Raw genomic sequence first — 15061 nt, forward strand, 5'->3', positions numbered from 1 at the left:
CACACACACACACACACATTCTCACACACACACGTTCTCACACTCACAACCCCCACCCCAGACAGACAGAAACACACGCACACAGAGACGAAGACCCACATGCACACGTATATTTTGTGGTGAATTTTGCAGAGTTACATTGCACTTTGCTGAAAAACTGCATACATTCATGTAGAACTCTGAGCTCAAAAACTGCATGAATTTATGTAAACCTCTGTTATCTCACTTTTTAGATTAGAATCAATCTAAACATCAGGTCATAGACAGAGAACACAGGGGGCTAACACCTTCAACATATTGTCTAGCTATCACCATTGTTAACAGCTAACCCGAGAATGCAACTTTTAAAAAAAAGGGTTTTGTGATTTACACATGAAAGAAGTGAAACTATCACTGTGTTCTAACAGATGAAAGGCTTAACAGACAATCAATTTTTCAATGTATAATTTGAGTTACATCACACTGCAAATTTTTGCTATAAATTCTGTGTTACGATCGAGTCCTCCACAGTCACCTGATGAAGGAGCATCGCTCCGAAAGCTAATGTGCTTCCAATTAAACCTGTTGGACTATAACCTGGTGTTGTGTGATTCTTAACTTTGTACACCCCAGTCCAATACCGGCATCTCCAAATCATGAATACTATTGACACCACTAACCGTCGGCTTAAAGTGGAGAGAATCTCCAAGAAGATTGCACATATTGACACAGACATCAAGTTTCTACAGGAATGCAGGCAAGCATGAAAGATCCTGAAAGGATAACGGATCACGAACCCACTTAGGTCGACCTACAACACAGACTACGCAGAGAGACTTTGCCACCGCACCTCTCGTAAGCTTCTCAATCAACTCTACAGCAGGCGCCACAACCTTGAAATTCAGATGGAGTCCACACTCTCAGCCTGCATACAGGATACATCAGTACAATTACGTGACATTGCCAAACAGACAAGGCGACAAAACTACACCATGTACATGCACACCAAGAACAAAAAACTGGAGAAGCTTGGCATTCTTACCAGTAATAGCAAAGCCCGCCCTGGAACCACAGTAGACAACATTATCACTGTGGGGAAGTCTGTTGTCAACTTATCGGACCACACCCTTCGACCGGAAGAGATTGAAGTCCTGAGAAGGGGTCTCAACTCTCAACTTCTGCCCCACCACCAAAATGGACCTGTTGGTTCTGGCAGCAGACACAGAGGAGTTCATCAGACGAATGAGACTCCGGGAATTCTTTCAAGGTGCCAGCAGTGATCCCACTGATGAACTAGAACAGTTATCACAGGGATTTGTAGAGGAGCGACCAAAGAAGGTGTCAACATGGATCCCACCGGAAGGCCGCTGCCCTGGGCTTGACATATGTGCTCAAACCGTCAGGAAATATATAAATGCCAGATTAATCAGCCTTATTCATAAGGTAGAGCAAAACATCACCCGTTCACAACACAATGCCATCCAGGCTCTCAAAACCAATGACAACATTGTCATCAAACCAGCAGATAAAGGAGGAGCCATTGTCATTCAGAATAGAACAGATTATTGCAAGGAAATGTACCAACAACTGAACCACCAGGAACACTACAAGCAACTATCAGCTGATCCGACCAAAGAATACACCCGAGAATTAAGCACACTGATCAGAACTTTGGATCCAGTCCTTCAGAGTTCCCTACGCGCCCTCATCCCATGTACTTCTCATGTAGGCGACTTCTACTGCCTTCCAAAGGTACACAAAGCCAACACACCGTCCCATCATGTCGGGCAATGGGACCCTATGTGAGAATCTCTCTGGCTATGTGGAAGGCATCTTGAAACCTATTGTACAGGGGATCTCTAGCTTCTGTCGCGACACGACGGATTTCTTACAGAAACTCAGCACCCACGGACCAGTCGAACCGGGAACATTCCTCGTCACAATGGACTTTTCCGCACTCTACACCAGCATCCCTCACAAGAATGACATCGCGGCAACAGCCTCAGTACTCAACACCAACAACTGCCAATCTCCAAACACCATCCTACAACTCACCCGCTTTATCCTTGATCATAACGTCTTCACCTTTGACAGCCAATTCTTCATCCAGGCACATGAAACAGCCATGGGGACCATATTTGCACCCCAATATGCCAACATTTTTATGCACAGGTTCGAACAAGATTTCTTCTCTATGCAGGATCTCCAACCAACATTGTACACCAGGTACATTGATGACATTTTCTTCCTCTGGACCCATGGCGAGGAGTCACTGATAAAACTACACAGTGACATCAAGTTTCATCCCACCATCAAACTCACCCATGGACTACTCTCGACTATCTGTCTCATTCTTGGACACATGCGTCTCCATCAAGGACGGACACCTCAGCACCACACTCTACTGCAAACCCACAGACAATCTCACAATGCTACACTTCTCCAGCTTCCACCCAAAACAGCCATTCCCTATGGACAAGCCCTACACATACACCGGATCTGCTCAGATGAGGAGGAATGTGACGGACACCTGGAAGTACTCAAGGATGCCCTCACAAGAACGGGGTATGATGCTCAACTCATCGGCCACCAGTTCCGACGTGCCACAGCGAGGAATCATAATGACCTCCTCAGGAGACAGACACATGCTGCAACTGACAGGGTACCCTTCATTGATCAGTACTTCCCAGGAGCTGAAAAATTACGCTATGTTCTTTGTGACCTGCAACACGTTATCAATGAGGATGAGCACTTCAAGTCCTTCCCCACACCTCCACTACTTGCCTTTAAACAACCGCCAGACCTCAAACAGATCATTGTTCGTAGCAAACTTTCCGGCTCTCAGGACAACTCCATACAACCCTGTCACGGTGGATGCTGCAAGATGTGTCAGATTGTGGACATAGATACCACTATTACGCGTGGGAACACTTCCCACCTTGTACATGGCAGGTACTCAAGTGACTCAGCCAACGTTGTCTGTCTTATACATTGCAGGCAAGGATGCCCGGAGGCATGGTACATTGGGGAAACCGAACAAAGGCTACGACAATGGATGAATGGGCATCGCACAACAATCAACAGACAGGAGGGTTCCCTCCCAGTTGGGGAACACTTCAGTGGTCCAGGACATTCAGCCTCAAACCTTCTGGTGACCATCCTCCAAGGTGGACTTCGGGACAGGCAGCAGAGGAAAGTGGCCGAGCAGAGGCTGATAGCTAAGTTCGGTACCCATAGGGAGGGCCTCAACCGGGACCTTGGGTTCATGTCACATTACAGGTGATCACCATTGCACTACATACACACAGATATTACTACACACACATACTCTCACATACACACGGACACAGGTACACACAGACGTGCACACAGACACCCACACACACCCATATCGACACACACACTCCCACACTCACACATGAACCCCTTCACAGACTTAAGACACTCTGCACTCACCACACACACACACACACACACAACCCCCACCCCAGACAGACACACAGAGACAGGCAAAGACCCACATGCACACACACATTTTGTACTTGCAGAGTTACATTGCACTTTGCTGAAAAACTGCATACATTCATGTAGAACTCTGAGCTCAAAAACTGCATGAATTTATGTAAAACTCTGTTATCTCACTTTTTAAATTAGAATCAATCTAAACATCAGGTCATAGACAGAGAACATAGGGGGCAAACACCTTCAACATATTGGATGCTGCTTGAACTGCTGTGCTCTTCCAGCACCACTAATTCAGAACATTCAACCTATTGTCTAGCTATCACCAATGTTAACAGCTAACCTGAGAATGCAACTTTAAAAAAATGGGTTTTGTGATTTACACATGAAAGAAGTGAAACTATCACTGTATTCTAACAGATGAAAGGCTTAACAGACAATCAATTTTTCAATGTATAATTTCAGTTACATCACACTGCAAATTTTTCCTATAAATTCTGTGTTACGATCGAGTCCTCCACAATCACCTGATGAAGGAGCGTCCCTCCGATAGCTAGTGTGTTTCCAATTAAACCTGTTGGACTATAACCTGGTGTTGTGTGATTTTTAACTGTGTCACATATAAGCAGTGTGGCTAAAAAGGCATTTGACATCTTGCCTTCATGTCTCAGTGCTTTGAGTATAGGAGTTGGGATATTACGTTGTACAGGACATTGGTGAGGCATCTTCTGGAATACTGTGTCCAGTTCTGGTTGCCCAGTTATACAAAGGATATTCTCAAGCTGGAGATGGTTCAGAAGAGATTTACCTGGGTGTTGCTGCATATGGAAGATTTGAATTACTACCGGTTCTACTATAACATGTGTTTCTTCAAAGCGAATTGTCTTTAACACAATTGAAGAACTTTGACCGATATTTGTAGAACGCAAACTTTCCTTATTTGTAATGGCTATAGTGCAGTTCTGGCTCCGGTAGTTTAACTGGTACAGCTATTGTGTAATTTTCTTATAACGTACGATCACATGGGTCCACAGGAGCCAACCGGACCTCCCAGTCACCACCCATTTCAATTTTCCCAACCACTCCCTCTCCAACATGACCTTCCTTGGCCTCCTCCATTGCTAAAACAAACCACAGCTCCTATTGGAGGAATATCATCTTATCTTCTGTCTGGGCACCCCACAGCCCAGAGGACTCAACATTTGAGTTCTCCAGTTTCAAATAACCTCCCTCCCCATCCCTCAACTTCCTTCCTAGTCCCTCTCCTCCCTCCCTGCTCCCTGTACCCAACCAGATTAATTCCTCCCATTGACTAACAAAGTCATACCCTCTACCTGCCTTCACCTACCCCCACTTCACCACCCTGCTCCTGCATCCCCCTTTATCTGCAGCTCCCCACACTGACCCCTAGCCCTGAAGAAGAGTTACGCCCAAAACACTGACTTCTGCACCGCCTGGTGCTGCCTGACTGGCTGTGTTCTTCCAGCCTCCTGCCCATTCTTACTTTGTATGGCTTCCATGTGAGTCCATCTGAAATAATCAAACATGCCTTGCAATTCAAGGACAGTTAAAGATGGGGAACAAATGCTTGCCAGTGACTCCTACATCCCATGAAAGATTAAAATTACTAAGATAGAGGCAAAGGGTTTCATCTGAAATGTGTGTGCACTTGAAATTTGTGCTTGAGCTTATACCAAGGAGTCCGTTGTGAATTGTTTAATTCATAGGCAGGTGTGATGCTTCTCATTCATCCTAGGTAAGACATCTAATGTTGTAGCCCGTCCACTTAAATTCTTGAGAAAAAGATATGCCTTAAAATTCGCTTCTCTAATGAATCTTTTTGTTTTCAAATATTTGATGAGACCTGTATTCTCACCATTAAGAATTACAAACATTTGCTGTTCACATTTGAGCCCTGCAACTTACAAAATGTCTTTTAATTGCTCATGCTTTGTAAGCAGTATTGGAAATAGCATTCAACATGTTCAAATGGAGCCAAAATCTGAATTGGGAAACAGATTCAAAAGGGGAAATGTCACAATCTGCAATGGACTGATCATTACAGATCTTCGATCAGTGAGGCTTATACTACTGCTAAAGCAGCCAAATCCTTGTCACCTGTAGCTTGGGGTGAAGCTTTTCACTCTGTTATTTTGTAATGGTGACATCCTGCAAGGCTGTGAGAAATTGCAAGAACTGAGATTCAGCACTATTCTTTACTTGCTCCTCCCTCTACATGTAATTTACACCAGCTCCACAGTCCTGTGAGATTTCTGCATTCCTCTAATCATGGTCTCTTGAGCATCCCCAATTTTAATCATATCATCATGGGTCATTATGATTTCACTTGCTTAGGCTCAAAGCTCTTAAAAACTGTCCTTATACAAGAACCCAAGAAAGGATACAATTATCAAAGAAGGAGTGTGGTGAAGGCTCACCAGACTTGTTTCCCAGAATAGCAGAATTATTGCTCCTATTTTCTATTATTACACCTCTGCAATTTGCATCTTATACCCTTCTTTAAGATGCTGCTTAAAATCTACCTTTAACCAAATTTATGGTCCTCTAAACCAATACCTCCTAATGTGGCTCACGATCATACTTTATTTTATCATGTTACTGTGAAGTACCTTGGGATCTTTCATTTTGTTAAAGGCATTGTACAAATATAATTTGTTGTTGATGATATTCGGGGTGAGACCACAAAAAGCTCCTTAGACATCGAGCAGTTGCAGCATATGCAAAAACATCAGTCAGCATTTCCATTTTGGAACAGCTGAAATTAGGAACTTACATGAGAAATCATGGGAACTGGTCAACATTCCAAGACTCTGTTGTGCAGCATGCTGGAACATTCCTCAGAATGGTCTTTGCGAGAGCTGAATGCATTGAATTGTATCCCCTGACTTGGGAACAAATGCCATTTCTGACTTCATATTGACCACATCATGAACAATATGCTCAAATCTGACAGATTGTCACAAGTAGGTGGACAACTTTCTCACAGGTAGTGGAAGCTTTGAGGACAGAGCAGGCCTCTTCAGGCTGTCAGTTATCAGTCTCATTAAAATGAGACTGTTTGCTTTCCATGCTACTCCAGGGAATTGACCCATCTGTCACTGCTTCTACCTGAAATTTCAACATTGTGCTGCTGATAATTGCCTTTGTTGGTGTCTTTGCCACTGCCTTGTTGGCTTAATCGGAAACCTGCACCTCCAACTTTCTTGGAGGTGTCTTCACCAGCAGAAGTCATTGAGAGGTTGGTTAAAGATAAATCTGATATAGGAAAGGTAATTGATATAGAGAAGAAAGTAAAAAGGCTCATTCTCAAAAGTTAATTCATATTGGTACAAATACCTGGAAATAATAATAATTTGGACTACCATAAATGGAATTTGCTAATAACCTCTTGAAGGACAGTGGATGTAAATATAAAATTTAACTTATATTAGCTCCTGTCCTGTGTCGTTGAGTCACACATCATGCAAAACTATGTTAAAAATGTATTATAAAAATGTAAACAGAAATTACTCCACTAACCTTTCTTCAGACTACTGGATTAGAAATGTTAACACTGTTTTCTCTCCACAGATGCTGCCAGACCTGCTGAATTCTGCAGCATTTTTCTGTTTTTATTTCAGATTTACAGCATCTGCAGTTCTTTGTTTTATTTTGTTGTATTAAGGCTGCTGCTTTTAGTAATGTGAGTATAGAAAACCTGGCCCTACATGTTACACAGTACAGCCCGGTACCAATTATGACCAGCTCTCAGCCCACAATGTAAATTCCAATCATTCCCCAAAACGGAATCTCAAAAAAGAGTGAGAACAGTTGAAACTTTGAAAAAAACCCAAAAATGTATCTTAAAATTCTGTTTTGGAAGTTACATGGTCAGTATTGATTCTGGTTTTGCATTACAGATGTGCTAAATTAACTGATTTTAACTTCCACACTACACTGTTGGGAAGTCTCCAGATTTTGATTTTGGCCAGGCCTGTCGATTACTAGACCAACAGTATAATAATGTTGCCACCATGTCCATTACCTGCGTAAGGTTGATTATTTCAACTGTAAACATATACCGATTTTGCAAAAAACATTATGCTTCTGTAAATTGTTTTCGTACATTTGTAGTACTTTCTCTCAGTGCATCTTTTTCCTTTCTTGCAGGAATTTGTCACAAAAGTTGCTCGTTTATTAGAAAGTCCTTCAACAGTAATTCGAGCAAAAGCTTTCCTAGTCTTATTGGAAGTTTTAAGAAACAACAAGGAGATGTTACTGCTTTGTTGCCAGACAAGGTAAAGAGAACAATAAGAATCCACACACAAAATTATGTTGTCATTCACTTAATTTAATCCACAGATAATCTGGTAGTGAATTTTATCTACAAGCTATACAGTTCTGGTTGTTCTGAATACTATGAATATACTTCACAGTTTTTTTCAGTACCTGTTGAGCTGCATCTGGATCCTTTCAATTTGATTCAGGCAATATTTAAAATGCATGAAATTTTGTTAAGACTTTCAGATTACAGAAAAAAGATTGTTTGAAATTTTATATAACTAAGTTTTTTAAAATTGGGAAAGCAAGATGAAAGCTGAAAATGTGTTGCTGGTTAAAGCGCAGCAGGTCAGGCAGCATCCAAGGAACAGGAAATTCGACGTTTCGGGCACAAGCCTTTCATCAGGATTTTTCCTGTTCCTTGGATGCTGCCTGACCTGCTGCGCTTTAACCAGCAACACATTTTCAGCTCTGATCTCCAGCATCTGCAGACCTCACTTTTTACTCAAAGCAAGATGAAAGACTTACTGCTAGATACCACAAGGAAGTTGAAGGAAATAATAGAATTTTGATTATTCTTGGTAAGAGTACTGGTAACTTAATGGTGGATAGTATCAACAAGCTATTATTTTCCAAAACTATAGGGATGGTAAAATGGGTTATCTGTTTGCATTGCTGATACCTATTAGTGTGGAGTATTTATAAGGATAATTTGAACTGACAGATATTGTGCTGATCAAGAATTTGCAAGGGACGAGTGCACTGCCAATTTGATGTCATAAGTTGGATGTCCATTTGATTTTGGGGCTCTGGTCTCATGTAAACAAAATTGCTATTCTGCTGTTTCTAAATGAGCACCAATGGGTATATGGAGTGAGTCAGGAAACCTAGTAGTGCCCAGCAGAGGCTGAAAAACCACAGAGGCACTGACAGATGACAGGGTGACTTTTGTGAGGACAAGAAAACATTCATGCTCACTTTAGCGGAAGGTGAATTGATTTTTAAAAAGCTCATCATATTTCCCAAGTAGCCTCTTAGGGTTCCTACTAAGTACTGTTGATTGATTTGTTCTGTATTCTGTTCTATGCAGCAAGACTTGAGCAGTTAAGTTGCATAAGTCTAACTACTGGAAACCCAAAATTGCAGCATGATCCTACATGTATTTCATTAGACTCAGATTTAAATACACAGACAAGACTCCTGCCTATTTTGGATAGAAATAGAGATTACTTAAAATATTGCCTGTTGCAAATTGTAATAGCTTGCCTTGGGCAGAAACTCTGCAGAAATTCATTTTTGCAAGTTTTGTCTTTCTACTTCCCATTTGTGCTGAAAAATAAGGTGGTAATCATACAAAAATGACCCCATCATTATATTTGGACCTCAGTTAAGAAAAAAGGATCCAGTTTTACAAATTGACTCTTTTTCTTAGTTGGTTTGATTGCAAATGTATCACTCTGACATTCATAATCAGAGAAACCTGTGTCAGTTGTATTTTATGAGTACAATCATCTACTACAATGTCTAAACTGAAAAACTAAATATGCCTTATATTTCCAAAAAAAGTGTTGTTTTACCCTCTTGCCCATTGTTTGACTGCCTTTCTGCTGCTTGATTTTCTGCTGTTTGATACTTGTCTGAATTCCTCTTGTAATGTTGTCCATACTCACTTTCACCTGGCCCTACCCTGCAAATACAACCCATTCCTGCTACCTCTCATGATATCAGGAGAATTCAAATGAAATAAAGTGCCATGTTTATCTCCAGACAAACTATTTTAGCAGCTCTTTTTTTTTCCTCATTTGCAGCACACTGAGCTAATGATCAATGGACTTCAGGTTAAAGGATCATTAATTGCAGGATAAATATCAGAGTTTAAAGGAAAGAAATGGTTCTATGAAATATGATTACATATTAAAAGAAGGAACTAATTTCTCCCACAGAAGCTATGTGAAAAATGGTTAGTTAGAAATGTGCCTGTGTTTTTTTTTTAATTTAATAGGAATTGCAGTTGATTTTGTTTCACTATTCCGACAAAGCAGAAGATCTTCATAGTCACATGTATTGTGTGTTTTCTAAGTATACATGGTTGAAATTAGAAAAAGTTTACCTCTGCACCTGAAGATATGGTGCCAGGCGGGACCCCTCGGTCTCTATCGGCCAAAAGTATCAATGTGGTCCGTACTAAGCAAGGTCATTAGTTTAATAAAGTAAGGCAGCCTGACTCAATTCTGTCCAACAACACAGAGGTTAAAGTTTCTGTGCTCCGTGGAGAAATTGCGCAATTACAATTGCAAAATAAGCATTTTTATGATGTTTTTTGAGAGACAATACAGTCTTTATTACAAGAAAAGTCCAATCAAATGTAATATGGTGAAGTGATTGGCAGCAGGTTAATCCAATGATATTCCCTGGAAAAGGATTCTTAATTATATGAATCACCAACTTATGGTAGGAGTTCAAGGTTAGTTCGAATGGTCAATTAATGTGTCAGTATTCATTTTATGAAAACTCCATTGGTTGCCTTATCTTCTTTTTCAGCTAATCCAGCAAAGTAACTGTACAGGTTCACAAAGTCAAATCATAACCTGCAGCCATTTTGTTGTTTTATTTTAAATTGAAAAGCCATTTTTTTGTTAATAAAAGCCTACATATATTTGTTGCTTCTGAAAACAGCAAGTTCAAATTTTAAATCCTCATACCCAATGTCTTCTGTAGAGGAGGGTAGAGGATACATTACAAGGATAGGTGATAAATAACAACAAGATGATGTTTTCAGACTCAAGAAAGATACATTTCTCGATTTTCATACTTAATGGGATGGAGAAAGCACTTTACAAAACATAATTTGAATTAATGTAAGTAAAGCCACTGGATATTTGCTGTGCATAGAGACTATTAGTGTGTCATATCTTGGTACAGAAGCAGCAATAGCTGATCTTTATTTTCTGCGATACAGTACTCCACTGTACTTTCTGGTTTCTGCACATGAATGCAATTTTTGTGAACACTTTCAACTGAATGCAAGTCACTAAATTGGCCACATTGCATGTCGAAGGACAGAGGTAAATTAGCAGATCATAATAGGCATCAAGATATCTCAAGTAATTTTCTGGTTGCACTGTTTGTATCATTGAGCATATTGTTATCTACATTTGTTGGACAGAATTCATATAGATTTTCTGACTTTGAAGAGAGTGCAGCAACATCTCCATTTTACTTGCCAGTTTGTAGTGGCATTGCATTGCTCCTGATGACCCCTTGAATTTAAAGGAAAATTGTAGAAGCTTTCATTAAAGATGCGTTAAACTGTGCTGAAATTAACAAAGATGGCTGAAGTCCTCTTGAAGAAGTAATTGGTCATGAAGACCAGTGTCACAACCCTTGGATGGAAGTTTAATAGACCAAAGCCTTCTAGATTGATTGTACTACCCCAGAATGAGTGATGCCCCCATCTGGCAAAAAAATAAAATGCTGTTATGGGGAAAATCACTAGTCTCAAAGTCAGGGATCAATGACAGAGTTTTTGTACCAGGAAATACTGGCGCTCCTGGGAAAGAAAGTCACCAACAGCACTGTGGTCAGCTGTGGTGCTTCTCTCGACTTGGACCACATGTCAAATACTTTTATACATTTTGTGATACAACCGGTCAGTCATCAGATTATTCTCTTTGTAACATGAATTGTTTATAGTAACCATTGCAAAATCGTTGATAGTTCGATACAGTCATTGTCAGTTCTACTGCAACCTTTGTTTCTTTCAGTGCCGTTTGTTGCCAGTTTCGATGCAGACATTGTCAGTTTCAATGTTTGCGCGGAAGTCCATTGCTGTAATAATGAGTACTAATTGCTCTTCCTGAGAAGGATGATTTCTGCAGCCCTGACTATTAGCACTTCGTATTGCATCCATATCAAGCTGTTAGCGTTTCTATCAAAGGTGTTGGCTGGACCCAGACACTTTGGCAGGCAGCGTACGTTACTCATGTGTATTCTTTCCCCCACCCACCCTTAACTAATCAACTAGGTTGTGAGTGCATTATGCTGGTGGCCCCAGGCGGTGTCTATATTTTCTCTGTTGTCTCTCTCCCTATTGTAATCCAGAGGCCATCTTATGTGTCGAGTGGCCAACTGATGGCTCAGCGGCTGTCTTGTGTGTCCGTGTGCCTAGTGTCACCCTGCCCAGTGCCATCTCCCACTGCAATGCAAAGAACTGATGACTTCAACAGATACGTTTTCAGTTGAAATGATATTCTTGAGAATGCTAAGCAATGATGGCGTAGTCTTCCTGAGGTTTATCATAACTGTTGATAGTACGTGATGGAAGTGACCTTTGAAAAGCTATTGTTACATCGAGTTTTGATGTGCAAAGGGACTGTGAACAACTGCTTAATTTATTTTGTTTTTGGAAGTGACCTTGCGGATAGTGAATAACATACTGGTTGCTATTAGCAATTGCCAGCATTCCTGTAAGAAACTGGATTGAATGTAGTGTTCTTTCTGTAACCTGTGGTACTTTTTTGTTTTACACTGTAACCTCTCTAGTCTGCAACATATAGAATCAAGTTATTTCTAAAGTTTGGAATTTTCTGCACTACAAAATGGCGTTAGAATGTTTAACCATATCAGAACTGAAATAAAAATAGATTACATTTTAAATGGATGAGGACCCATAACTTAGGACATGCCTTGGGCCTCCTGACCATTGGTCCAAGACTTAGTATGCAGCTCAGGAAATCCATGACTCCTGTCATGCCTGCAAGACCAACAGTGATCACCAATGGCGCAGAATTGCTGGGTTCTAAACAGCTGGCAAATAAATATTTGTCTGAAGCATTAAACAGTTACAAAGTATTATAGGCAATAATAACAACTATTTTATTTATCCACATATTTGATTTTCTATATCTCTGCACCAAAGTGCTATAGTCCAGAGTTTGTGAGTTGCTTGGATCAGCTCAAAGGATTTTCAGCCAACTGGTGTTTCCTGCCAAGGGGTTTTCCCACTACAGAGGTCCAATTGTACCAGGTTTTGATTTATTTGTGTCAAATATAATTTTATGAAAATCTTGTAATGCAGAAAACATTATTTTTGTTAATGCTTATAAACTATAACACGTAGAGGAAGATAGTGTATTCATTGCTATTGTCAATGTCAATCAAAAGATTGCAATCTGAAAACGAATGGAATCTAATTATGAATTATAGACTATCAATATACATTTAAAGTATGCTTGATTAGCATTACTTTCTCAGGGATAGTAAAAGTTATGTTTAATGAGTCTTCTTATTGAAATACATTAAAGTTACATCCACCAATTTTATTCACATACAGTAGAGTAAGTTTCTTGATATGAAGTCTTTCAGATTTCTATTTTTCCATATGATATAAATCTCTCAGTGCTGTTTCTTAAGATCTAACTGGGTAATGTTACTGGGAAATGTTTCCTCCTATATTTTCTTCTTCCAGTTTAGTTTATATGAAGAAAAAAAAATCTGTTGCTTATTCTGCAAGGTTATTGTACTTAGCAGTGCATTCCCTGTCATATCTCATCTTACAACCTGCTGTTTCTGCAACAATCTGATACCCTCTTGTGGCCTCTGCTACCTGTATGTATTACTTTACAAATAAGATGGTCATTCAAATTTGGCAATAACTCTCCCCCCAGCGCGCGCGTGCGCGCGCGCACACACACACACACACACACACACAAGCTTGTGAATTTTGAGGCAAATAGCTTTCAGCCACAATTTCCTCTTAATAGCTTACAGTTTATGAAAAGCAAACATTTGAGTCGAATTTCTAATTATCTTTAATCGTACATGGAGCAATTGATGTGCATTTGACAATATGTTCATAATTGATCATTTTAGCATGCTTTATTACTTACAAATATGAACAATTTGAGATGAGACTGAACAGTCCTATGCTCTCCATAAATTCAGTTCTTAATCATAAACTTTTAAAGCAGCCTATTTGGACTTATTGTGACATGCTTGACATCACATCTTAGAGGGGGACTTGAACCCTATCCTTCTGGTTCAGAAATTGGGAGATATTTTTTAATCAGTCTATTTCACGCTCCAGAGCAAGTGGGACTCAAATTCAGGTCTCTTGATTCAAAGACAGTGTGCCACAAGACCCTCAAATGTGTTAATCATATCCATTGTTTTCACGTACCTCACCACCCACTTCATATTCAATGACAAAGCCTACAAACAAATCAATGGAACACCTATAGGGTCACCAATATCAGTGCTCATAGCGGAAGCAGTAGAAAGTGAGGACTGCAGATGCTGGGGATCAGAGTCGAGAGTGTGGTGCTGGAAAAGCACAGCAGGTAAGGCAGCATCTGAGGACCCGGAGAATCTATGTTTTGTGCATAAGCCATTCCTGATGAAGGGTTTATGCCCGAAACGTCGATTCTCCTGCTCCTCGGATGCTGCCTCACCTGCTGTGCTTTTCCAGCACCACATTCTTGACTCATAGCGGGAGCAGTGACTAGAATAAGTAGTGCTCACATCTATCCAACCCAAACCTTGGGTCCACTAAATGGATGACACCTTTGTCATCACAAAGTGGAACAAATTAGAGGAAACATACAACCATCAACAATATGTTGACAGGCATAAAATTCACAAAAGAGGAGGAGAATGACAACAGACTTCCATTCCTAGACGTGGCAGTTGAACGTACAGTTAAAGGAGAGCTTCAAATCAGTGTCTACAGAAAGACAACAAACACAGACCAAATACTTATCTTCAGAAGCAATTATCCCAATACCCACAAAATGAGCTGCATCAAGACATTATTTCAACAACCTACATCACATTGCAGCACCCAAGAACTACAAACAACAAAGAAGAATATCTATACAACGTTTTCAAGGAAAATGGTACCCAACAAACACAATCCGCCCATTCCTCAGAAACAAATCCAAACAAGCAGTCACAACGCAACTGAAAACTATAGCCACATTATCTTACATCAAAGACATATCAGAAATGACTTCCACTCTACTCAGACCCCTTGGCATCATGGTAGCCCAGAAACCTATCAAAACACTTAAGCAGCAATTAATGAACCTAAACGATCCATTAGATACCCCCAGCAAAACTAACGTAATTTACAAAATACCATGCAAGAACTATAAAAAATGCTATATCGAACGAACAAGCAGGAAACTTGCCACCAGAATACATGAATACCAGCTAGTCACCAAAAGACATGACCCACTATCACTAGTTTTCATACATACAGACAAAGAAGGACACCACTTTGACTGGGACAGCACACACATCCTAGGACAGGCGAAACAAAGATACGCACGGGAATTCCTAG

The 15061-nt window shown here is 40.3% G+C and overlaps 1 protein-coding gene across 8 annotated transcripts in view; it reads left to right on the top strand.

Annotated features, from left to right (window-relative positions):
- Positions 1–15061, top strand: part of ulk4 (unc-51 like kinase 4) — a 496983-nt gene that overhangs the window by 173979 nt on the left and 307943 nt on the right. For all 8 annotated transcript variants that reach the window (XM_060850207.1, XM_060850208.1, XM_060850213.1 and 5 more), the window contains one exon: positions 7612–7739. In XM_060850207.1, the coding sequence (XP_060706190.1) occupies positions 7612–7739 (128 nt within the window). The remainder of the gene's footprint in view (positions 1–7611; positions 7740–15061) is intronic.

Source organism: Hemiscyllium ocellatum, chromosome 34 (genome assembly GCF_020745735.1).
Source record: "Hemiscyllium ocellatum isolate sHemOce1 chromosome 34, sHemOce1.pat.X.cur, whole genome shotgun sequence".
In the NCBI taxonomy this organism is placed as follows: domain Eukaryota; kingdom Metazoa; phylum Chordata; class Chondrichthyes; order Orectolobiformes; family Hemiscylliidae; genus Hemiscyllium; species Hemiscyllium ocellatum.